The following is a 25,096-nucleotide window of genomic DNA, read 5'->3' as shown; positions in this document are numbered from 1 at the left end:
CCAAGTTACTGTTTCATTGGTTTATAAAAATGTTCATTGGTTGGTTCATGGTCTGTTCTGATAGACAATTATTTAGCTCCTAAATAGTGTTATGAGCAACAAAACATTTAAAAAGAAAGAAAATCATGATGTTCATTGTAATGGATGCAGGGTCTTAAAGGGTTAAAAGGCTTATAACTGGAGTTATAAACGTTTAAAAGCTTTAAAAATGTATGCCTGTGACCCTGAAACCTATGATATTTTATATTGTTCTGTGTTGAGAAAATCAGTACATTTTAATATGAAAACCATTAAACATTTATAAACTCATCTGATTTTGCTCAATTGCTCCATATGAACACATTCATTTTCGCCCTCTGCTGGTCAAACAACTCCGGCGTTTGCTGGGATCTCATTAATTTGTATTTTATTTTCTTCTGGCTTTGTTTTAAAAGTAGTTATCTAACTAAAATCCACCTACATACAGGACACCTGTATCCCGCCACACATTAGCTAACACACCTATTTATTTACTGTACAATATCTACATGACTTGCTATTTTTGAGCAGGCACAGTAACAGACCGCTCAGCTGTCACCTCATGGAAGGAGGCTGCTGCTGTATGGGGTCTTTCCTCTGCTCCTGTGCTGCAGGGGTCATGCTGAAAATCACACAGTGGAATTAACAGCTTTCCCCTCAGAATATTCACATTCCCGAGTCGGAGCGAGCCGAGTGCGGAGTCATGATGGGCGGCAGGACGAGCGCTATCGCGGCGGGGGTCGGCGCGGCGCTGTTTGTGGGATACTGTATTTATTTCGACAGGAAGAGAAGGAGCGACCCGAACTTCAAGCGCAAGCTGAGAGAGAGTGAGTGATTCCCGCAGGCCATTACACCCTACCCGCGGTGCTACCGGTGCTCGGTACTGTTCATTATGGCAGCGTTTAGTATTGGATAGACTGTTTTTTCTTAATGAAGACAACACTAAATGTATTTCACTGGTTTTTATATTGTACCTAATGCGAGGTTAAACAGCGTTACCAGCGAAGATAGCGTTAGCTAACCTGAGCTAGGCTAGTTAGCTTAGCAGAGCTATCAGCAGTTAAGTGATTCCCCCTGTCAGTGATATGAAAGGACGATTAAATACGTAATTATAACAATAGTAATATAATGTGTTGTACTGAGCTAAGTTACCTTACAGCCCTAGAGTATAATCTCTAAGTAGGCAACGTCTAGGTTTTTTTTTCGTTGTAGGTGTTTAAATCCCTCTTTGAGGGACTGTATATTTATTTGTATATGTATTTTTATCTCGCTTTGAATAAACGTTAATAATTGGGTTGCATTAACCTACGTCGTTTAAGGTTAAATCTGGAAAAACAACCTTTATTTAACATTCCAACATAGGCATCGGTTAACTTTGAAATTTTGACATTGATTCAATGTTCATTAAAAGGTTTTGTATGGTTGGGCTGAGCTGAGCTGTTCTACACTCACATTAGTATTTTTACGTGTAACGTAAATAACATATTAACACTGCAAGACTAAAATATAAGCCATACACAAACATATATAATAATGCACATATAAAAGCATACATATAAACCAAGATTGAATCAAAGTAAATGTATTGTACTATATATATATATATGTATATGTATATGTATGTATTCTTTTTTTATTATTGTTGTTTTTTTTATTGTAACACTAAAGTAAATAATGATAGAACTCGGCATGTTTAATGCACATGCCTGAGAAAAACAGAATTACCATAAAAACATGTTTAAACATTAAAAAGAAAATGTGGATCAGCAAAGTGCAGTGATGGGGGGGGGGGAAAGCACATGTTGATTGGTAGCATAACTTGACAAAACACTGGGCCAAGTCTGCACTAAGGTTTGCGTCTTTGTTACATTGGATATATTTGATCCCGTTAGTTTTGGTTTTACACTGCTGTTTATTGTGCGGACTAAAGAACTTTATTGCATTCTGTCGTCTTTAGCAACGTCTATATTAGTACTAATAGGTTTATTTAAAGGTATGTATTTGGTCAGTTCTATAATGTACAAACAGATTTAGTACCATAGACTGGTACTGTATATATTTGTTCTATATTGCTGCTGTTCAAGAAATATGGTTGTGTAACTCTATTTTGTCAATTTTAGGTAAAATGTGGTTAGCTCTCTGCTTAGCTGTACTGAAGTGCAGTGTTGACAGTAGTACCAGGCCAGGTTGTGACCTGTAGAAATGCTAGCTATGTATAAAATGAATTGGGGCAGCTAGGCACAAATGTTAAAGAATTAGGCTTAGGACGCAAAGGTCACTGCCTCGGTTCCCAAGGACAGCATCTGTGATTGAGGCAGCCTGAGCAAATCACCCAACCCACAGATTAACTAAATATACAGTATGTATATTTTTCCTCATATTTCTTTAATCTGCTTGTACAGGAAACATTCAACAGTAATGTACAATTTATTTCCGTTGTTTGGCCATTTTTTTGTACTGCAGCACAACAGGTACAGACGTAAAGAACAACGCATTAGTGTTGGGGAGCAGTTTGCTTTGCACAGAAGATTAATTGATGCTTGCTAGAAAAATTTCAAACATCTCTATATAGTATTAAATTGGCTGATTTATGAAATTTACTCAAAATATATGTGTATATATGGAAGTGAATCTCTGAATGAAATGAAAGCTAACAGTGATTGTCTCTTGCAGGACGAAAGAAGCAGAAGGCAGCACAAGAAAGAGCTGGACTATCAAGGGTAAAGCATTCATTATGTTTCTGTTCTAAGTGTATTTGAATTTGAATTAAAGTTCCAATAGATTTTTCAAAATATCTTTTGATTATGAAATATGTAAGATGTAAAGAAAGTTATTCAGGTGGTCATTACAGTTTCCTTCATGTACTATTCAACAGTGACCATATCATTTCAAACCAAACCATTATCTTATTTAGATTAATGGATAAATTATGCAGAATTTTAAAAGATCAGTCTTTACCTTTTGGGTGGCCATTACCAACGCCTCCATCAGGCTTCTTAAAACATGCTTCTGACAAAACCAGTTCTTACAACCTTTTCAAGCAGTGTTCTCTTTTAGTATTTACATTTTTTAGACATTAAGATCTAAAGTTTGTCTGTGTCACCTGCAGCTACCAGACTTAAAGGATGCTGAAGCAGTTCAGAAGTTCTTCCTTGAGGAGATTCAGCTTGGAGAGGAACTGTTGGCACAGGGTATGACTCTCAATTCTTTTTATATTTCTTGTCTGTCTGTATGTTTTTGTTTTTGCTAATCTTGCTAATTCCATTCAGATTTAGAACCTTCATCATTGTCCTTTTGATTTTCTGTCTTGTAGGAGACTATGAGAAAGGAGTGGACCATCTGACCAATGCCATTGCAGTGTGTGGTCAGCCTCAGCAGCTTCTACAAGTTCTGCAGCAGACTCTGCCTCCACCAGTTTTCCAGATGCTCCTCACAAAACTGCCCACCATCAGTCAGGTGAGGATCAGATATATATAATTAGAAAGCAGTTGTATTAACAGTGTACTGGTTAGCAAGACTATATTGACAAACATATTGGGACACCTAAAGGACCCTACAGAAGCTTCCCATTGTATATCCATAGGCATTAAAGGAGAAATCCGGTGTCAAATATCCTTGGGTTGTACTGAAACCTAACGAGTATAATCTTTTTTTTTTTTTTTGAATAGATCATCTCCGTATACGTATACAGATTATATAGGGTGTGCCATATCGTTTCGTATGTTATAATATCGGCAAAAATGTTGAACATTGTGAACGTTATTATACTCTGAAATATCGTGCCATATCACCCACCCCTAATTATCACAGTGTTACTTTTTTACTGTTTTTAGTAAAAGAAAAATTCACACTGTTCTCATTTCCCATTATATATCTACTAGAGACAGATTATATCTGTATATATCCTGGATATATGGAGATATTTAGAGTGCATTATTAGTATCATGACATTCTGGATCATTGACCTCTATTATACATCTAAAAAAATTATTTTTTTTAATATCTCATATCTCAGCCATATCATATCGCATGCAATAATAACATTTTTAATATTTTTTTCCTGATTCAGTGTTTCTTTATATTGTTAAAAGTATCGTTATCGTGAAAATACCATGAAATATCGTGATATTATTTTAGAGCCATATCGCCCACCCCTAGCCGATGCACCCAACAGGCTTACATTGCTAATGATAGGGGCATAGCGTTATCCATGCAAAAACGTAGCTATTTTTACATAAAGCTCAAAGTATCTCCACACTTCATTTGTAGAATTCCAAAGGCCCTGATATTTAAAACAAGACACTGTGCACAGTGTACAGGTAGTTTAACACTACACATTACACATTACGTAGATGTAGTTTCATTTGTGGTCACCAGTCGAATTTTTGTGACTTAATTTCAAGATGGCGGCACCCAGCGAACTACCTGAAGGTACTGTTCGTGTAAACAGTGTTTTTTAATAAACTATATGTGCACTTCCAAAGTTTTCAGTGCCTCATTTTAAATGTCAGGACCTCAGAATTCTACCAATGAAATGTGCAGCTACTTTGAGCTTGTTCATGATTGTTCATATGGATAACACTATGCCCCTATTACTAGCACTATTGGGAGCATCGGCTAAAACTGATGTATTTCGGAATGCTGGGGGTGAATGGAGGTGGGTTATTCAAAATGTAGTACTTAAGTTTCACTACACCTTTTTACATCTGATTTTTCCTCTAATATGGAATTGGTCTCTTTTTGCAGCTCTAAAAGCAGGTTTGGAATGCAGTTATTGAGTGATAAGAATGCTACATTTTACATGGTGTACCCCTTTGTGGCCAAGTTGCTGTGGTTCCTAAACATTTGCACTTTTCTATGTTAAAATACCTAGGAGGAAACCAATTTCACCATCTGACTTGTTGCAGCGATGTTTTTACTGTACCATGCTGGAATTCAGTGAGCTTTTAGAACCACCCTTTCTCTTACTAATGTATAAAGGCAGACTGCACGACTAGGTGCTTAATTTCTTATACACGTGGAAATCCGTTTTATGCCTCAATTCTATAATTTCTTGCATGTTCTTTACAATAGGGAAATCATAGGGACCTATTTATGTCAAATCTGTGGTAGCAGTGTAAAACTTCTATTAATAATTAAAAAGAAATTTCCTTGCAATACATTTTATTCTTGATTATTTGCATGAAACCATGGCAATAAAAAATATTCAACTAATGAATGAAATTAATTACTTAAATTATACTTTGTATGTATAAATCTAAAATGTTCCTTCCTTTCTTGCAGCGCATCGTCAGTGCACAGAGCATGAGCGATGATGACATCGAGTAAGAAGAGGCCCTGTTATTTGTGCGACGCTCCTCAGTGGAACCTTCTCACAGCTGTTTTACTCCTCCACCAACAATTCGCTCTCCAGTTTCTCCCCCTTCTACACAGACCACATGCTAATCCCTCTGATGAGAACACTGATTGTGTGATCTGTAAAAGGCTGATTTAGCCTGTAAATTATATCATGTTAAATATATCAGTGTATTACTGTGTGTGATCTGGCAACATTTATTATTAACTTCTAGCTCGACACTGTCAGCTAACTAACTAACAAGCAGCCAACACAGTGATTAGTGTTTTCAACCAGTGTGTAAATGGATAAGAAAGAGAAGCATGGCCTTCATTTATATTTTCAGATTTCTTTATTACAGAGTGTTACATATGTGACAAAAAATCAGCAAATATGCAACAAGCAAATGCTGCACATTCACACATCTTCCTCTGCCAAAATGTTTACATTGCCTGAGCCTGTTGTTTTCCGTCCCATGCCTGGGGAGCACAAGCACTGTCTCAACTTCTGAAGGAAATTATCTGTCTTTTTTTACCATTAAAGAAAAACACAAATGTAAGTGTTTAAGTGTAGCAAGTCCTCAGGCCTGGAACTGAAACCCACTAGGCTAATCAGTTACCATCAAGAGTTCTAGTCTGTTGTATGAAATGGCAGGTCAAGAAAGGTTAGGGAGGCTGAACTTCAAAGCTAAATTCATTGGTAAGTTAATTTGTTGCATTGAGTTAAAAAGTGTTAATTCAGTGCAGCTCAAAATTACTGTAAACACTAAATTTTAATGAGCACTGTTTAACTGGTGATATCAATATCACATGACCCATGAATTTAGCTTTGCAGTAACACCGCCCAGTTCTGTACTGAAAGAAGTGTTCTATGTTCTATTCGTTTTTAAAAACATGTAGACCGTTTTATGTATTATTTGTCTGATGCCGCGGTACTTTTGAAGGTGCTTGAGTATTGCCCTTGCTGAGGTCATTTGTAATGGAGAGTCTTCTTTTTTTAAATCTCAAAACAAATAAACATATAAAAGTTATGGTGAATTTCTAGAAAATGTTCTGCTGTTTTTAAGGACTGACAGATGTTAAAGCAAAATTACACAAAATGTACAGTTTGGTTCACATAGGCTGGACCTTACAGTTTAGATTGAGTTTGATAAGACATTAACAAAAAATACCCATTTTAAACAAAGTATCCTGGGGGTTCTTTTCACTTAATATGAACAGACAACTGTGCAAGTTACACAATTTCCATATATACTTAATACAGGCTGATTCAAATCCAAAAGCTCATAACAGGATGGACAAGCATGACTAGTTACCATGAGGATACTCATTCATAAGTATTCAGTTTCCACAATGCTAACGTTTATAGCTTATACCCTAATAGCTGTCTTATCTCCATTCATACGTGGACCACTACATCCTTAAACTCTTAAAATAGTAATTAAATGGGTAAAAAGTTAACTACAGTAAAATCTTTAAGGTAAGAAAGTCAAAATGCACCAACAATACAACATTAAACTAATGGATTTACAGCAAAGGTAATGGTTTGGTGGTTTGGCAACTAATAGGGAGTATGAAGATACATTGGCATTGGTGTAGGCAGTCTCATTTTGCAATTATTTAAATTAGACTAAAACCAGTTGAATGTATGGGGCAAACTTGGCTGGTATTAAGGTTTAATACCATTGTTTTGTAATACCATGGTAGGATTTATTACCTTTATACCGCACAGCCCTACTGCAGAAACTTAATGCACATAATCTCCTGGGGCTTCATTTATGAAGGGGGCGTGTGCAACATCGTGCACAGAAACTGTGATTTATTTAAAAAATTAAAAAATTGATGTGAAAAAGAGCTTACATTTAAGCAAGAGGAAGCCACATTCTGGTGTGCGTATGCACAGTTTTATAAATCTGATTTTTTTGGGGGGCGCAATGCAGTGTTTTAGAAACAAGGCCCCTGGTCTTTGAGATGTTTGTGTTTTATTGTCACAAAAATGTACATTTGATTTAGAAAATACTTAAGTACTGTTTTAAAGTACAATAACTCAAATATATTCCACCAAACCAAAACACATAAAACTTTAAATGTGGGCACTTCTCTTCGTTTTCTTGTGTTTAAATTTTTTCTTCTGTCCTTTGCCCTTTTTTACATTGGGATCAGTCATCTCTCCCGTGAAGGACGTTGATGTTTTGTTGCCCTTACCAGGATTTTTCTTGAAAAACTTTTCTGCTGGTCTGTTGCCTTTCTGGCCTGGTGCACTTTTGGAGCTTTTGAAGTGTCCTGGTTGTGCTCCTTTCCTCTTCTCATCACCTTTTCCCTTCAGTTTTTTAGCATTCCTCCTGTCTGGCCCACTGACCTGCTTTTCCTTCTCCTTCTTCACCGACCTCATGATTCTGATCTTCCGACTGAGCAGCTCAGATCCATTCAACTTCAGTGCTAACATTACAGAATCTGCACTCTGAATATAGAAGAAAGCATAAAAGCCATTATAAAACGGTGAAGTCCTTGTATAGTTATTTACATTGTCACAAATACATGATGAATTGACCAATTCAAAACTTCAATTCTATCCCGATTAAGCATTTTTTTAAAGCACAAAAAAGTTACATAAAGAAATAAAATAGCAAAATACACTTAGGGCTACACTTACCTCAAAAAGAACATAACCAAAGCCCTTTCCCATTCCAGAATTTCGGTCTCTGATCAATCGCACCGCCTCCACTTCTCCACACTCCTTGAAGTGCTGCCTCAAAGGAAGCTCCGAGATGTCTAGAAGATGATATGAATGTATTTGTTATGATTATTATGGAGAAATTACAACAGAGGCCAATTCTGAACACTCAAACAAATGATCGATACTCACCATATGGAAGATTGCCCACAAATATAGACCTTTTATGCGGATGCTGAAGAAAGGGAGAAGAAGAAACACTGAATACATGAAGCTTTAATGACAAAAGGATTAGGAGACCTGCTAATGTCTTGTTTCAGCTAAAATCAAGGGTATTTAAAAAAAAAAAAAAAAAAAAAGAGTTTCTTCTACTGTCTCTATTGTCCAGAAAGGCTTTCTACTAGATTTTGGAGCACTGCTGTGATGATCAGCAGCAAGAGGAGCTCAAGATGTTGGATGACCACACAAATGTATTGGATGGAGCACCATCATTCCAGAGAACCCATTTCCCCTGCTCCACAACTTAATGCAGAGGGGTATTTTACCCATCTAGCTACACAGCCCACATCTGGAACTGGGCATGAACCCAACAGAGTCATGTTTATCAGCGCTAGATGCTTTAATTTGGTAATTTTGGTAATACTTTTTATAGGAATTAAACATAATTTATGTCCATATTTGTTTTTATATATTTCGCCTACAGCTGTCAAGTTATCATTAAGGTTTTCACTGATACTCACAGTATTCTTAGCAACTCGATCCACTCTGATGTAGATGTCCTTCTCAACCTCCATCCCATTTCTGCAAAAGAATACCATTCAGTTGTTTAACAGGCTGTATGTAATTCAATGTAAACTTGAACCCCTTTTTGGTAAAATTCTTAAACAATTCTTTATTGACCTCCTTTCACTCTGTTCTTTAATGGTCAGGACCACCAAATATCAGCTATTATTTGATTGGTGGATCATGGATTTTTAGCACTGTACTAACTTGTAATACTTATTACATTAATGGCCAGGTGTAAATGGGGATTCATGTAATTCTACTAGTTTTATTCTACAAATAATGATTTCAGAGTGAGGAATTAGTTACATGAGTTCAGTTTATTTCAACATTACCTTTGCAGGGCATTCGCTGCCCCCTCTTCATCCTTAAAGACCACATAAGCATTGATGTTTTGACTTTTAGGATCAACCTGGCGTCTAGTAAGAAGCACATAAAGAGTGGCATCAGTTAAAACACAAATTTACCTCAATGTTTAACAATGCTAAGTTTTCAATGTTTATATAAGTCTTTGACTGTGTTAATCATAACACTTACCGTATGGTAGCCAGCCGCCTTGACATTGTTGGGTCTTCCTGAACCTGTAAGAAATATTTATCAGAAAACATCTACAAAAAGATGATGCTTTAAGTTGAGGTTAATATGTGGGAACACTTACAACTGAGCGAAATCGAACTGATTCTATGACTCCTAGATCCTTGAAGATCTTCTTCACATTCTGCAAAACACAGATCAAATAAATGTAGATGTTTTTTGGTGATTCTGCATCTGTCCTTATCCTGTATGTGTGTGTGTGTGTTTTTATATACTAAAAACATCAACATTTTTGTACATAACTGTTTCCAACCCCTTTTTCCGCTATATGAAATAGGCTCTTTTTTGTAACTGTGACTTTAAGATTTTATATAAAATATATCAAAATATGCACAGTTTTGTTGGCTACTGTGCAAAACATGGTCTAGTGACATTAACAAAATAATGGATTCAAAACAGGATAGTTTCTCTCATTTTCAGACCATATCTTGTCAATGTCATACAAAAACCTTGGCTCTCAGTCAGTTTTTGTCATACTGTGAATCTGACAGTTGATCTTTCAATTGTGTAAAAAAATCATAATGAATGGACCGATAAAAATGCTCCAAAATGACTTTGCATGCAATTTTTTTAACATTGACTCTACATTAAGATATTAAATATATAATAATAAGAAATGCTATTGTAGATGGACTACCTTCTTTTGGTAGTTGACGGGCAAGTTGCCAACAAACACTGTCCTTTTGCCTTTGATTCTCTCTAGCGCCATGTTTCGTTTAATCTTCTGTTTTTTAGTCAGTTGCGCCTCTTCTTCCGTTTCTTTGTCGTCTTTCTGAAGTTTGCGTTTGACCTTCTTTGGACTTTTTTCCACTTGATCTTCATCATCTGCATTTTTTAAAGCTCCTTCTCTGTAAAATAAAAGGTGGCAGACTGTGTTAGTTAAACCAAACTTTATTTTTAATTTTAGTATTTTGTTTTATACAATATACTGTAAAATGTCAAAAACCTGTTCTGCAGAGTTTTCTCAGCTATGGATTTTTCTTTTGCAGTTTTGTGTTTTGGAGCTTCTTTTGTGGTATGCACTTGATCTGAATCTTGTTTTACAGGGCTGGCCTGTGGCTTCGCCTAGATAATCAATAAAGACAATTCATTATTAGTAAACACTACTTGTAGTAAGAATGCTGCTGGTTGTTTTTCAGTAATGTGAGCTTACCTTTTGAGCTGGAACAAAGACGACAGTGTTAGAGGATGCAGTGGAGAACAGGGAGGACAGTGCTCCACTAGATGGAGGGGTCTGCTTTGCTCCGAGGCTGCCTGACACCAGGCCAACAACGTACGCTTGTCCAGCATCACTCACTGCTTCCTCACTGCAAGACACAATAGTTAAGAGGTAAAAATGTGTTTCGAAATTGTTGGTGTCTATGTTAGATATGAACCATACAAGACAGAATGTGAGCTCCACTTCCATACAGTGAACACAAGCCTGACACACAGTGACATACAGTGAGCACATGTGCTATGAGTGGTGGGCAGCTATCGCAATAAGTGTTAAGGGCCTAGATCAAGGGCCCAACAGAGGCAGCTAGCCAAACAAAGGTATTAAATCTTGCTGCTGGGCCACCACTGCTCCAAGGATGTACTGCCATACCATTTAGAAGGAGACCATCCCACTACTGGACAGACAGCTTTTAAATAATTGTTAAAAGTCATTATACGTCCACCCAGGTCTTATATATTCAGGTATATAGCAACACCAGTAATGAAAGCAGTTAGAGTTCGTGTACATTCGGACATAGACTAAAATCTAATTTTTATATGTTGGCTTTTGTCCCAAAATGAGATTTGATTTGGTATTCTTTTGTTTTCTATTCTAATTATGCATGGTTTGTTTTGCTATTTTATTATCATTATATCAGTGGAATTTAATGGTCAATAATACAATTATATCGTCAATTAAATGACGATAATATCGTTTATCACAATAATTTCTGGGACGATATATGGTACATAAAAAATGGTATCGTGACAGGCCTAACTGCAGCCTATTCACACTTGCTGTAGCTAGGTATGTTATGTCTATTCTAAATGGACAACAGAGCAAAACAATGTCTTATAGGTAGAGGACATGTAACTAATATCTGTACGTATAACTAATAACTAATAGAAGCGGTGTGTCCAAACCTTTGATGGTAGCTGTTGTACTTAATGTATGTTTAAATACTGTGTGTTTATATGAAGCACCAACCTCTGAAGAGCTGCGATCTTCTTCTTCTTCATTAGTATTGTTATTTTCTGCTCCTCTTTTTGCTTATAGCTATTTGATCTGCTGTCCTCCTCCTCGCCTTTTACTCTAATCTTTACTCGAAAGCGCGCGGTCGCATATTTATCCGATCCACTACAGAAACATTTAACTCCACATGTTTCTGTGCTGCCCGCGTGAGCTGCTGACACTCGTCCCTCTGCACAGAACCCATGTATCAAAAGTTCCTACTCCAATCCCATTCACTGAACCGCCTAACGCTACATAAAAGTTCCTATTTCTGAACATAATTTAGTTATATAAATTATACACTAACAGTGGATAATTCATTATTTTGTTTTGTAATTTTTTTTTTACAAAACCTAAAGTGAACAAAATTTGGCATAAATTCGTGTTAAATTATTAGTCCTTTTTATTTATTTATTTATTTATTTTATATTAATGAACCTCAAGCAAATGTATATAATATTTACCTAAAATATTACTACTATAATTATTATTTGAAGCAGCACATTATTTATTGAAAATGTAGTCAGTACTACATTTGTAGTGTAGTGATCTTGAGATCAACAGTTAAAATATTAGTATTTTTGTTTTTTAATTAATGAACCTCAAGCAAATAAACAAAATGCCAAACACAATACACATGTTAATAGTGTATACACAATAATACTGGCACCAAGTACAGACAAGTAAGAATAAGTAACCAAGTACAGCTCTGGAAAAAAAATAAAAAGACCACTTCAGTTTCTGAATCAATTTCTCTGATTTTGCTATTGATAGGTATGTTTGAGTAAAATGAATGTTGTTGTTTTATTCTATAAACTATGAATAACATTTCTCCCAAATTCCAAATAAAAATATTGTCATTTAGAGCATTTATTTGCAGAAAATAAGAAATGGCTGAAATAACAAAAAAGATGCAGAACTTTTAGACATCAAATAATGCAAAAAAAAAAAAAAAAAAAAAACAGTTCAGAAATCAATATTTGTCGGAATAACTGTGGTTTTTAATCGGTTTTTATGCATATTGGCATGTTCTTCTCCACCAGTCTTACACACTGCTTTTGGATAACTTTGTTCCGCTCCTGGTACAAAAACTCAAGCGGTTCAGCTTTGTTTGATGGCTTGTATTCATCCATCTTCTTCTTGATTATATCCCAAAGGTTTTTAAAAAGGTCAAATCAAAGGACCTCCTCATTTTAAATGGTCATCTATTTTCTAGCTGCATATATATTAAATTTATTATTATAATATTTTTTAAAAAATAATTATAACATTAAGAAACATCTCCATGCTTCTGTCTTCCATTATCATTCCAAGCAGCACAGCATTTATTAATTTATTAAAAATGTAGTCAGTACTGGGATCTTGAGTCTGCTCTCAGTGTTGTGAGGTCGGACGGTGTTTGTGGCGGACCGTGGACTCCGGGTGTGTGATTAGGCTGTTTCCGCTGCTGCCAGAGATGGAAGAAAATAATTAACTTTAAAAGAGAAATTTCATCGCATTTAGAGAAGGAGTTTGCTAAAGGTATGTATTAATGGCACACTGAAGCATTTACCTAAATATATGTGTCGTTTTTAAAGTCTTACAGACGCTTAATTTCTTTAAATAGGCATTAATATGTGGGGTGTGTTTGTTTAGCTAGTTTTAGCTAGCATAGCTGATACTGTAACAGTTAACCTAGTTAAAGCTAACTAGCTAGCATTAGCTTCATGTTATTTAGTTATATTTCTACAGTAGCTTGTGTTCCTATTTTTTCGCATCCAATGCCTATACGACATTGTTTTTGCTTTGTTGTCTATTTAGAATATAATAAGCTAGTTAGCTAACTACAGTGCCAGTCAGAAGTTTGGACACACCCCTTCTCATTCATTGTGTTTTCTTTCTTTTTATGATATATACAATGTAAATTGTAAAATATTAAAGACATTAATGCCTTTAGACCTAAATTATGTTCCATTGTTGGAAACATATACGAATGGTGTTTTCTATCTGTAATGCACATACAATAAATACATTACTTTCCTAATATAATGTTTTCATTACAATACATTCAATTATCAAAACTTTTTAGTAAATATGATAAGTGTTCTAAATCACAGAATTAGTAAAAATGAGCTTGTATTACTTTGCCTTATTTGTTCTGTAGTGCTGTCATGCCCTAATGTCTGAGTTGCTGATTTTTTTCAGGTGCAATGGATGGAGCAAAGCTGCTGTTTCAATAGCTAGTTTATTATCTATTCTGATGGAAAACATGTCTCAATTAATCTTCTGTGCAACAAACTACATGGTGTCCATTGTAATTGACTCAGGGTCTGAAAGGGTTTTCGAAAGGGAAAGTTATACAGGTAGACCTGTTATGATGATAAGGGTTTTTTTTGTGGTCGATATATTGTCCCAGAAATTATTGCAATACACAATATTTACAATATACACAATTTTTAAGACTCTTAAATGCTGCTGTCATAATGATGACAGAATAGCGTAAAAAGTGATTAAAATACACTTTTTAAACACAAAAAAGTATTGAATTTATCATTTAGTATAATTAGTTTTTTGAATTATATGCTAATTTCTTCACCTACTTCAGTCTGCACTGTGTGTATGGAATTAGTTATTTAAGTATGACTGGCTAAAATACTATTCACTGTTATATTTGAACAAACATACTAATAAACACAATAGACGATATCACAAATTTCAAACATTATTGAGGTCATTGTAATTTACGATAAATTGATATTGCAATTATTGTGACAGGCCTATATACAGGAATTCATCTGTAAACAAAAAATTGTAACTTAAACAAACTAGAATATGTTTTATACGTTAGATTCTTCTAAGCAGCACATTTATCTTTGAGGACAGATTTGCACACTCTTGGTATTTTATCACTTCTTGAGGTAGAGGTCACCTGGAATAGTTTTTATTAGTTCAATAGTTTGTCAATGAATGAGAAGAGGTGTGTCCAAAAGTTTGTTTAGTACTGTGTATACCTACAGCAAGTGTGAATACGCTGCAGTTTAAACACTCTCTTTGAGCTAACTAACATGCTGGCAGACACAAGCTTTAATCCTGAACAATGATCTAAAACACACAGCTAATATTACAGAGGGGTGAAATGGAAAGGTGCATGTGATCCAAACTAGGGTGATAAACTACTTTAAAACCTTCATGAAAGAGCAGCAACAATAATTATTTATATATCGATTAAAACCCTTGGTTATATAAGAAAAGTTTAATAAACACGTATCTCTCAAATTTAGCTGAATTTGATAGTAATGGTTGGTGTTGCACCTGTACTGGCACTTACAGTACACACTGAGACTAGGTGATTTGGCTCTAAAATAATATCACAATATTTCTGGGTATTTTTGCAATAATGATATTCAAAATTCATTAATTGAATAAGAAAAAAAAAAACATGTCTGTTACAAAATGAATGAAATTGTATTTGCTGATATTATTGCATATGGTATGTGATATATGATATGATATGACACACCCTTAATTGATGTTTTCAACAGATTGTGAAAGGTCCGTGATCCATGATATTTATTTGTTATATTATACTTTTTCTGGTGCTGAAGAACAGTTTTCTTGGCTATGGCAAGGGCAGCAAGTATAGGGGTAATCCTATACTGTTAATTCAAGCTTATTATATCTTATTTGGGATACAGAATACTGCCTTTACTAAGATAAAAGCTATACAAAATTGAATGCTATAAATAGCAGGATTTATAGAAACCTCTCCAGTAGGTATCAGTGCTCAGTAAGTGGTACCGGTGCATTCTTGTGATAATGCAGGGAATTATTTCTTCTGGAGATTCAGAATAATGTGACATCAAGTACTACACAAACAAATTTTACAATGATGTAGACAAATATTTACTGTTTAATTCAGTAACAATCTAAACAAGTCTTTACAATGAAGCCCATGTTTCTGTCATTGGGTTTGTTTCTGTCCTCAACCAAAGAGAGAGTGAGAGAGCTTGAGAAAGAGAAAAGTAACAGCAGGATAACAGTGTCCTTGCACACATCTGTAATGAAAGAATAGCAACTTTAGATAGACAGACTGATACTATATTGATCCCAGAGGGAAATTCTGGGCATCCAGGTAGCAGGTATACATACACAGACACTACAAAAAAAGGATAAGATAGAATGATACAGATTAAAATACAATTAAAAATAAATTTAAAAAGTACAGTCTTTTATTGTGTGTGTAATGGAGGTAGTGTAGTTAAATACAGTTAAACAACAATTCACACCAGTTGTTGTGAATATTGAGAAGATAATGGATGTTAGCCTTAAAAGTTATCGCCAAGAACACCCTGTGGTTATTGGATAATATGTCTTAGAGTGTATTGTATTAAGCCTTAAAATGTAAAATGTTAACTAACTATCAGACAATATCTGTGTGAACCTGGTTTAGGTTGTGTCTCAAGTGACATGAGGATCAGAGAAGCAGTGCATAATGACCCAGCAGATGCCCGAGGATGCAGTGGGTCGACGAGTGTTCTGTGATGGAGAGCGAGGAACTGTGAGATATGTGGGAACTGTTCCCCCTACAACAGGTACAACAGCCTCAATACAACATTCCTGTTTCATTAGTAGCTTCTTTGTAGCTTTTATCATATATCTTATATTTTGTCTTACATATTAGTTGCTTTTATCTTTCCTGTGTGGATGTTTGTATTTAAGGTCTGTGGCTTGGTGTGGAGTGGGACAACCCTGACCGAGGAAAGCATGATGGAAGCCATGAAGGAGTCTGCTACTTTACATGCAGGTAATAATGGTCATGGTGGGGATTTCAGGGTTCCTGCAAAAGTCTTAAATAGTCTTAAATTTACTGTAAATTTGCTGTAGGTATTACATTTTCAAACTGTGTGTTTAATGTCTGTGGGAAAGCACATGCTAACTTTAGCAATGAGTTAGCTGATATTACCAGAAAGAGAACTAAGCTTAATGGAGAGCTAGCTAACTTTAGCTGTAAGCTAATTAACATACTAACGTTAGCAGTGAGTTATCTAGCTACATTACTGGGGAGACAACTAAGGTTAGCGAAGAGCCAGCTAACATAGTAACATTAGCAGCGAGTTATGTAGCTACATTACTGAGGAGAGAACTAAGATTAGCAGAGAGCTAGCTAATGTTAGCGGTGAGTTAGCTAACATATTAACATTAGCAGCAAGTTATCGAGCTACATTACTGGGGAGAGAACTAAGCTTAGTGGAGAGCTAGTTAACATAGTAACATTAGCAGTGAGCTAGCTAACATAATAACATTAGTGGTGAGTTAGCTACATTACCGGGGAGAGAATTAAGGTTAGAGGCAGGCTAGATAACATAGTAACGTTTGGGTCTTAAATTATATTTATTGCGGTCTAAAAAAAAAATTAAATTTGACTTAAAATGATGTAAGAACCCTGGATTTACTATCCCAGTGTAATGCAAAAATAAATTGCTAATAATTGTTAATATTTATTCCAATTCTGACCACACTGATGTTTAAAAAATATTGTACCAAACAATTCAGATTTGATTCTGAACTCAAGACAGTCCACTTTGCTAACCTAAACAGCTTGTAGTGTTGTCATGTCATTAACTGTGGTTTATGTGTGTTCTCATTAAGGCACCCAACAGGAGGGTCTTTTGTAAGACCCAAAAAAGTCAGTTTTGGAGTGAACTTCTTAACAGCTGTTAAGCTGCGCTACGAGTTGTGTCTGGATGAGGCCCTTGGAGAAGAAGTAAAAATCTCCACCAAGACTGTAAAGATGGTTGGCTTTGAGTCCATAATGGAAAAACAAAGGTGAGTCTTGTGTTTCAAAATGCAGGATCTGATTTTCGCTCTTTCAGAGGACAATTAGAATTTAGATTCTCTGCCCAAACCTGAATCGAACTCGGGCCAAAATGTCCCACCACTTTCCTTGCTTTATTTTATATAAAGCTATGGCAAGAAAATCACAATATAGCGGTAGTAACAAAAAAGTAACAAATCAAACTGTGTTTTAAAAGAAGTTGCACAGGTTATCACGCAGCTTCGAGGCTCACTAGTGAGCTCCTCTACTTGTCCACATTACGCAGTTGATTTGCAGCGCTATGTGTAGCTGTTCTTAATAAGCATTTTTCTTAAATAATAGGTCTATGCTTCTTCAATGTTGCAATGTTAATTAACATCATTCTAAACAGATTTTGCTCATTGAAACAGCCTGAAAATTCTTTTAAAAAGCTGTTTTTAACTGTGTACTTATTGAAAAAATGTTTCAATCAGGCTCATAATGACAGTTAGTGGGGCAGATCGGGCTCGGGCCGGGTCGGGCTGCATGTTTTTTTGGACCCGATCTAAGCTCAAAGGACAACTGTACTGAAACTAAGATGTCTTAACTCTCAATTTAAATAGCATTTGTAATGTAAACAGCAGTTTTTAATATTATACAGTAGTGTGCACTCTGCTCACAATTTAATTCACGATTTGATTTTCTCCCAATATTTAAAAAAAATTGATCAACAAAAAATAAGGAGCTCATTTCTTCTTTTTATTTCTCAGGTGTATAAACAATGGGGGGAAAATGTATAAATGTTCCCTGTACTGTTCTAGGTGTAAACTATTTTATTATATTTTTTCTCAGTGAATCACTTGTTTTATTTGGAATTCTAGAGTGAATATCATTGTGTACGCGGGCAGTAACCAATGAAATATTTCTCATTACTTATTGTGTATCTTTACTAATGTATTTCCATTTTAAGTGACTTTTTACTTTAATTTGGCTGCATTTAATATTCTAAATCTTACTTTTCACTCGACGACATTATTGGAAATCTGTCATTCTCTTTGGCTTGTGAGGGCACAAGAGTCAAAGTCTGGAGTGAACCAAACACTGTGTGAAGCACCCCTGGAAAATTTGAAAAAAGGGCTTGTGTGATTGGCCACTCTTTGCTTACGCCCACTGGACTGCACTGGTGGGTTTAAGCCCTTTGAGGTTCAAACTATGCAACTGCATAACATTTTATAAACAGAACAAAGAATCGTGTGTTTCCACAATGCACATTGTCAAATTGCATCATGCACCGTTGCTTTGTTACACCCCTATTATACAGTAGCATCTACAAACTATTGTCAGTAAATATGGAACGAATATGTTAATTATTTATTTAATGGAAGTGAATAACATTTGTACATTTCACCTATTTAATTATGCAGAACTTTAAAATATCAGTGGAATTTCCTCAAAAGGTCTGGTTGCTCATCTGGTGTTGCAGATGGTGCTTTGCTAGGTTGTGTCATTACTGAAGGCTTATTCCGTGTGTTGCTGATTTTTTTCAGGATGGACAATTTAACAGAGATTGCTCTTGTTAATTGTGAAGTGTCCGGTCCAGGCCCTGAAAATGAAATCAAGAAAAATACGCCCAGTATCCTTTAAGTGAAGAATGAACAAGATTAATTTAATTTCTGGACAGGTTTTGTGTAATGTACATTCAGTTCTGAAGATGTTTGTTTAGAATTTCTTTAACAGCTTTTCTAAGATGCTGTTTCTCTGGATATGTCTGGAAATCTCCTGAGCTCCTGGGAGGTGATAGCAGCTATTACAGAGCAGCTAAACCAACTACAATGTCTTTGCCTGAGGTGGGTGTTCACCCATTTATCCATCTATCCACCCACCATTCCATTCATCCACCCTTCCATCCACCCATACATCCATCTATTTGTTCTAGAAGTTCTCTGTCTGAGAGAAACCGCTATTGCCCCAGGTCAGCATCTGTCTATCCATCAATCCTTCCTTCTTTCCTTCCTTTTTCATGGAGAATGCCTGTGCTTAAACATTAAACACTGTTTTTCTTGTTAGATTTTCAATAAAGTTCCTTGATTTTGATCAAATAAAACACCAGCTGGCAGATATCACACACAGATTTATGTAACTAGATTAAATTTGCTCATTTCAGTAAACCATTTTGTGCTTAATTCAGCCCAACAGCCATTGATACTAATTATAATGTATTATATTGTAAGTGACTATTGTGAATTGTTCATACTTATGTCAAGCATTATTGTGTTATTGTGACATTGTTCAACCCTATGTTAATTTGAGTGCTGTGTGACCTTGTTTAACCATGGCATATTAATATTAACATGTATTTACACTTTATTACAGTAATAATCGGCTGAGTATCACCTCCAGCCCGTCCAGCCTCAGCCACGCCTTCTCCAGACTGAGAGTCTTGACGCTCAACAACTGTTCCATTACCTGGTCTCAGGTACAAAACAGGGTTTTCTTTCACGTAAATTCATAAAGGATCTGCTACCATATGTGTGGTCTTATTAAACACTCTCTTACTGTATTTGTAGGTGCTCGATTGCGCCCCAATGTGGCCAAACATAGAAGAGCTTTTTCTCAATGATAACAGTATCACTGAATTGCAGAGGTAAGACACTAAACAGCTGTAAACGCTGTATATCCTTACTTGCCTTACAGTTTTGTATAAATGAAATCATGATGAATTTATTATTATTTTCTATTTCTATTATTTTCCTATGTGTTTTAGGCCCACAGACGTGCTGCAGGGGTTGAAGGTCTTAGATTTGTCCAACAATAGTTTAGTTCAGGAGAGCGTGCCTCAAATATCAAATTTATCCAGGTAAAAATTGCTTTTTTATTTTAGCCAAAATCACATCAGAATATATTCTGCATATTAAACACTCTTTCTTTTTTTTAACACACAGGTTGGAGGTGCTTAATCTCTCCAGTACAGGAATGTCTAGCATTCAATTTAGTGATGCATTACCAGGTAACATAAAAAAAAAAAAAAAAAAAGATTTCAGTACTGTTCATTACTAACATGATACAGTTTCTACGACATAAGACATATGTTTGAGTTCATTTTAGCATATTATTAGAGGGTAATAAATAAATAATATGATTATAGAATTCATCAGATTCTTCAATATACTAGCAATTTAGTGGTCTTCATTTAATATTGTGATTTTACCCTTTCAATTAATGTAATTTGGCTTGAAATCTGATAAACTGTATTTAACATGTCTTTAATTTTTTTTGGAAGGCACCAAAACAGAAATGTTTCCTGCCCTGAAGATCTTTTTGCTAGATGACAACAAAATTAATGAGGTAAGAGCCCCTAGAAACATTTATTTATTTATTTATTTATTTATTTATAAGAAATGAACCACATTACACCGTTATTACTGTCCCCTTCCCAAAAATACAGTTTAGTACCAGCATTTACAAATATGTAATCATGATTTTGGTTATGATTCATGATTCCTCTCAGAAAATTGTTGATTATTTTTTAAGGGATTGGCACCAATAATACAAATTTAATTGTTTTTTTATTACTGATTATTTTATTCACATTTAAATACCCATTATTAAAACTTAATAATAATAATTATGATAATTTTTTTCTAATATAATATTATATTTCACTAATATAAACTATTTGGAGACATTGCAGAGTGCTGTTCCAGCATCTTAAGGTCTGAATTTATTTACTTATTTCTTTTCCTCTTTTGCTCCCAGTGGGCTGTGATTAGTGAGCTGGAGAAGCTGAAGTCTCTGGTGCAGTTATCCTGTTTGAGGAATCCCCTGATGGATCTGGAGAAGAATCGTGAGACGACCCATCAGCTCCTCATTGCCTGCATAAGCCAGCTGAAGACAGTCAACAGGTGTGAGGTGTGTGTACATCAACATTGAGTAACCAGATATACTGATCAGTGTTTACAATGACCTGAACACAAAGTTCTAGTAGTTGGTGGGACACAAAGGCCACTAATGGAAAAAAAAAAAGTCACAGTTCAATTTAAAGTTCATATATGCCTGGTCATATATTCATTTAGTGAGTCATACAGGACCTATATATATATATATATATATACACACACACACAGCTATGAAAAATTGAGACCCCTTTAGTTTCTGAATTTTAGTTTCTCTGATTTTGCTATTCTTAGGTATATGTTTGAGTAAAATGAACATTGTTGTTTTATTCTATAAACTACTGACAACATTTCTCCCAAATTCCAAATAAAAATATTGTTAAAGCATTTATTTGCAGAAAATGAGAAATGGTGCTTTCAGACCTCAAATAATGCAAAGAAAACAAGTTCATATTCATAAAGTTTTAAGAGTTCAGAAATTAATATTTGGTGGAATAATCCTGGTTTTAAATCACAGTTTTCATGCATCTTGGCATGCTCTCCTCCACCAGTCTTACACACTGCTTTTGGAAGACTTTATGCCACTCCTGGTTTAAAAATTGAAGCAGTTCAGTTTGGTTTGATGGCTTGTGATCATCCATCGTCCTCTTGATTATACTCCAGAAGTTTTATTAATTTGGTAAAAGCAAAGAAACTCATCATTTTTAAGTGGTCTCTTGTGTGTATAAAAAGCTTCCACAGGTGGATCAGAGACTTAGTATAAAATGTTTAGATAAATGATGATGCGGCTTTGGTCCTGTTCATTTTAATTGCGTTCAGATCTGGAGGGGGAAACAGGTGGTTATATTTCCACATGGTTAATATTGTCATATATGTCACATACTAGACTTCACAGCACACTTTAACACTGAGCATGGTCTCTCTTAGGTCCTGCAGGAGGAGAGGAGAGGTGCTGAGCTGGATTACTGTAAGAAGTATGGACGAGCGTGGCTGCAGGCTGGAGGCCACAGAGACCCAGAAAAGAACCATCCTAGTGCAGAGTTCTTAGCAGAGCACCCCCGCTACCTCACCCTTATTCAGAGTGAGTCACCATTCTCTCTGCCTGGCTATTAGTAGGGATTTAAAAATGCATAGTTGCGTCATGGTGTGTATATTTTTTAAGCTGAGGGTGGCAGTTTAGCTATTGGGTATTTTTAACTGTTACATAAATGTCATATAATGTTTTATCTGTTTAAAAGCTCCAAACACAATTGTGCTTTTAGTGAATTTGAAATGAACTATAGCAGAATAATGTAATCAAATTAAATCCAATCAAAGAAATGTTATGATGCACTGAATGAACTAATTAACTTTTATTCTTATTTGAAACTAAAATCAAATGATATAATCAATTTGAATCCTTTAACTTTCTGATTGGAAACCGCTCCTGCCAGTAAAATAGCCTGTGAGCTGTCTTGGCGCTAAGCTTCAATTACGACTACTACAATAAATCAACTCACAATATTTGAACCTACATTAAATCAACAAATTGATTTAAAACAAGGAGTCAACTTTGAATATATCTGAATCTTGCTCTGGATCATTTAATTGATTTAAATCTTACGCCTAATTGAGTTAAATCTTATTTGACTAACCTTACACCTAAGTAATTGGAATCCTACTTGAATCAACTTGAATCTTCTAGTTAATCATCTGTGTTTAATGGATTATAACTGATTACCTTTTACTTGTGTATTAGAGTATGGTGCACCAGAGGAAGACGAGCTGAAGGAGCAGAAACCGTTTGCACTGAAGGATCAGTTATTAAGTGAGTAGCTTCCTCGGCTCATGGATTTTAAAGGGATGCTCCAGTGAAAAATGTTACTGTTGCTACATCTGTTATAAATGTGTCTGTAAATCACATTCTCTCCTTCCGTCTCTTCTCAGCCATCACGTTTGAGTGCCCTGAGGACACAGACAGAAAACCCATACAGAAGAAGCTTCCAAGTAAAGAAAAACACTTATTTCTCAATGACTGTGCGTGCCAGAGATTTCTTACTGGTCTGCGGATGTCTGCAGCCTGCTGGAATTTATTGTCTTTTTATTCTTTCAGGTTCGATGATGGTTCAGAAAGTGAAGGGGCTGCTGTACCGACTGCTGAAGCTACCAGGCACTGTACTGCACCTCTCCTACACCAGCTCCAAGGTATTAAATTTTTTATTTTATTTTTATAGCACTTATTTGTTTTTTAAGAAAGATACACTATTGTTAAAATTACATCTAAATTATGAGGCCTACTGGACATTCAATTTATTATTGGTGTTTATTTTATGTTATGTAGCCAATGTAGAATCACATACACTTCTTCCCTTTTTAATCTTAGTTGTTCTTAATCTGGTTTTTTTTTATTTATTTATTTATTTGTTTTTATTATTATTTATTTTTGCCCTCTGTGCTGCTGTAACATTGCACATTTCCCTGCTGTGAGATTAATAAAGGCTTATCTTATTTCTCTTTATTACACAGATTGAAGGTAAAGAGGTGGAAATTCATAATGACCTGAAGTCACTGCAGTTCTACTCTATAGAAGACGGGGACAGAATTCTGGTGCGCTGGTCCTGATGCAAGCCCTGCCCCTTTTGCTACATCTTAATGAACTGGGTTTGAACACACGCGCGCGCGCACACACACATAGCACTGATAGAGAACCCTGCACAGACAAAACAGCCTGCTGATGGTCTGCTTTCACTTCACACACTGTTGGAGCACAATTTAAACTGATAGATCATGACAGTGACTTTTTGGCTTTTTGTGTCTGTGTTCTGATTGTAGCTTGTGCGAGCTAAAGGTGGCAGTGATGGTGATCCAATGTTGAGGAGGTACAGTGTAGGACAGGGGTGTGCAATCTAATATGCATAGGGCTGTTGGGACTGCAGGTTTTCAGTTCAGCCAAGCAGACACACACGTGATCAGTTGTTTGAAGTCTGACCAACTGCTGAAATCAGGTGTGCTGCTGGTCATTTGGAATGAAAATCTGCAGCCACACAAACCAGTGTAGACAGGTTAGGCACCCCTGTTGTAGAGATTCTAGTTGCTGGAATCTCTGCAGTCAGTTGCCAGATCTCAGTACTAGGTAGTGCTTTTAGCCTACTCTCTATATGCCATATAACTGCCTATTAATTTATAACTGTTTGTTATAAATGAATGAGATATCAGAGTGGGCTGAAAATGGCTTCTTGAATTCCAACGAGTTTTTGAAATATGTCCGTAATTCATTTTACAAGCTGTTTAACATATAAATAGTAAAATTATTAAGTGATATTGTTAAAAATGCTCAATTTAAGAGAAACTTGCAATCAGAACATTCCTAGTCATGGTGAATAGAGAATTGGCATATAAAAAAACTGATTTAAAAATACAAATACGATTTGCCTGCAGTCTAAATTAAACTACTTTTTTTTTTTTTTACCTGCTGTGTGAACATAGCAAGATACATCAGCATGCTTTCACCCAAATATGAAATTGAATATGTACAATCAGTGCCTCCTTATGTAAGTGCTTGCTGTGCTCTTGTGTTTAGCAGCTGTTTTTGCTGGGATTTGTGACATTACTCGAATATAAAAGCAGAGAACATGCAGCTGTTAAAAACATGTTACTTAACACACAGTTCCTCTGTGCATGGGGGAGAAGAGTGCAATGTTAGACTCATTCACACAACATTCCTCATGTTGTCTTGATGAGGAAAAGCAACTGGTAGAGTCTTAAAAGCAGATCAGGATAAACTAGCTATAACAGTGATACAATGCCTCTGAAAAATAAAGAAAAAAAGAAATACATTC

At 35.5% G+C, this 25,096-nt stretch overlaps 3 protein-coding genes across 4 annotated transcripts; 2 read left to right on the top strand and 1 right to left on the bottom strand.

Moving 5' to 3' along the window:
- The first annotated feature begins 580 nt into the window (after positions 1-580).
- On the top strand, positions 581-6,390 carry tomm20b (translocase of outer mitochondrial membrane 20b). 2 transcript variants are annotated; one of them, XM_007246126.4, is made up of 6 exons: positions 593-845; positions 2,692-2,738; positions 3,128-3,209; positions 3,332-3,474; positions 4,892-4,956; positions 5,302-6,390. In XM_007246126.4, exons 1-5 carry the CDS (start codon positions 722-724, stop codon positions 4,913-4,915), a joined length of 420 nt encoding a protein of 139 aa, XP_007246188.1. In that variant the 5' UTR covers positions 593-721; the 3' UTR covers positions 4,916-4,956; positions 5,302-6,390. The 2 variants fall into 2 exon arrangements, with proteins under 2 accessions (XP_007246187.1, XP_007246188.1); XM_007246125.3 differs by lacking the exon at positions 4,892-4,956 and having other exon boundaries at positions 581-845.
- rbm34 (RNA binding motif protein 34) lies at positions 5,687-11,815 on the bottom strand. Its single transcript, XM_007246123.4, has 11 exons — positions 11,589-11,815; positions 10,557-10,710; positions 10,350-10,468; positions 10,041-10,251; positions 9,468-9,527; positions 9,347-9,390; positions 9,145-9,228; positions 8,767-8,827; positions 8,219-8,261; positions 8,006-8,124; positions 5,687-7,813 (listed from the first exon to the last, which is right to left on the bottom strand). Exons 1-11 carry the CDS (start codon positions 11,618-11,620, stop codon positions 7,436-7,438), a joined length of 1,305 nt encoding a protein of 434 aa, XP_007246185.3. The 5' UTR covers positions 11,621-11,815; the 3' UTR covers positions 5,687-7,435.
- A 1,185-nt stretch (positions 11,816-13,000) lies between these two features.
- On the top strand, positions 13,001-25,093 carry tbce (tubulin folding cofactor E). The gene is made up of 17 exons (XM_007246128.4): positions 13,001-13,133; positions 16,042-16,183; positions 16,311-16,395; positions 17,241-17,417; positions 18,933-19,018; positions 19,133-19,232; positions 19,759-19,861; positions 19,953-20,029; positions 20,150-20,242; positions 20,328-20,392; positions 20,666-20,730; positions 21,142-21,294; positions 22,206-22,359; positions 23,017-23,085; positions 23,205-23,264; positions 23,371-23,462; positions 23,784-25,093. The coding sequence occupies exons 2-17, from the start codon at positions 16,084-16,086 to the stop codon at positions 23,877-23,879; spliced, it is 1,575 nt and encodes a 524-aa protein (XP_007246190.3). The 5' UTR covers positions 13,001-13,133; positions 16,042-16,083; the 3' UTR covers positions 23,880-25,093.
- Positions 25,094-25,096: the final 3 nt, after the last annotated feature.

This window comes from Astyanax mexicanus, chromosome 16 (genome assembly GCF_023375975.1).
Source record: "Astyanax mexicanus isolate ESR-SI-001 chromosome 16, AstMex3_surface, whole genome shotgun sequence".
NCBI classification, from domain to species: domain Eukaryota; kingdom Metazoa; phylum Chordata; class Actinopteri; order Characiformes; family Acestrorhamphidae; genus Astyanax; species Astyanax mexicanus.
This window is presented reverse-complemented; position numbering and strand designations above follow the sequence as displayed.

Bases quoted from the DNA above. Each gene is read 5' to 3' on its own strand.
- tomm20b (XM_007246125.3), top strand. From the start codon at position 722: ATGATGGGCGGCAGGACGAGCGCTATCGCGGCGGGGGTCGGCGCGGCG. The intron at 2,739-3,127 runs GTAAAGCATTCA...TGTCACCTGCAG, and splicing joins AAAGAGCTGGACTATCAAGG to CTACCAGACTTAAAGGATGC. The intron at 3,475-5,301 runs GTGAGGATCAGA...CCTTTCTTGCAG, and splicing joins AACTGCCCACCATCAGTCAG to CGCATCGTCAGTGCACAGAG.
- rbm34 (XM_007246123.4), bottom strand. From the start codon at position 11,620: ATGAAGAAGAAGAAGATCGCAGCTCTTCAGAG. The intron at 10,711-11,588 runs GTTGGTGCTTCA...TGTGTCTTGCAG, and splicing joins AAGATCGCAGCTCTTCAGAG to TGAGGAAGCAGTGAGTGATG. The intron at 10,469-10,556 runs GTAAGCTCACAT...TTGATTATCTAG, and splicing joins TCTTTGTTCCAGCTCAAAAG to GCGAAGCCACAGGCCAGCCC.
- tbce (XM_007246128.4), top strand. From the start codon at position 16,084: ATGACCCAGCAGATGCCCGAGGATGCAGTGGGTCGACGAGTGTTCTGT. The intron at 19,019-19,132 runs GTATCCTTTAAG...AGCTTTTCTAAG, and splicing joins AATCAAGAAAAATACGCCCA to ATGCTGTTTCTCTGGATATG. The intron at 22,360-23,016 runs GTGAGTCACCAT...CTTGTGTATTAG, and splicing joins CTACCTCACCCTTATTCAGA to AGTATGGTGCACCAGAGGAA.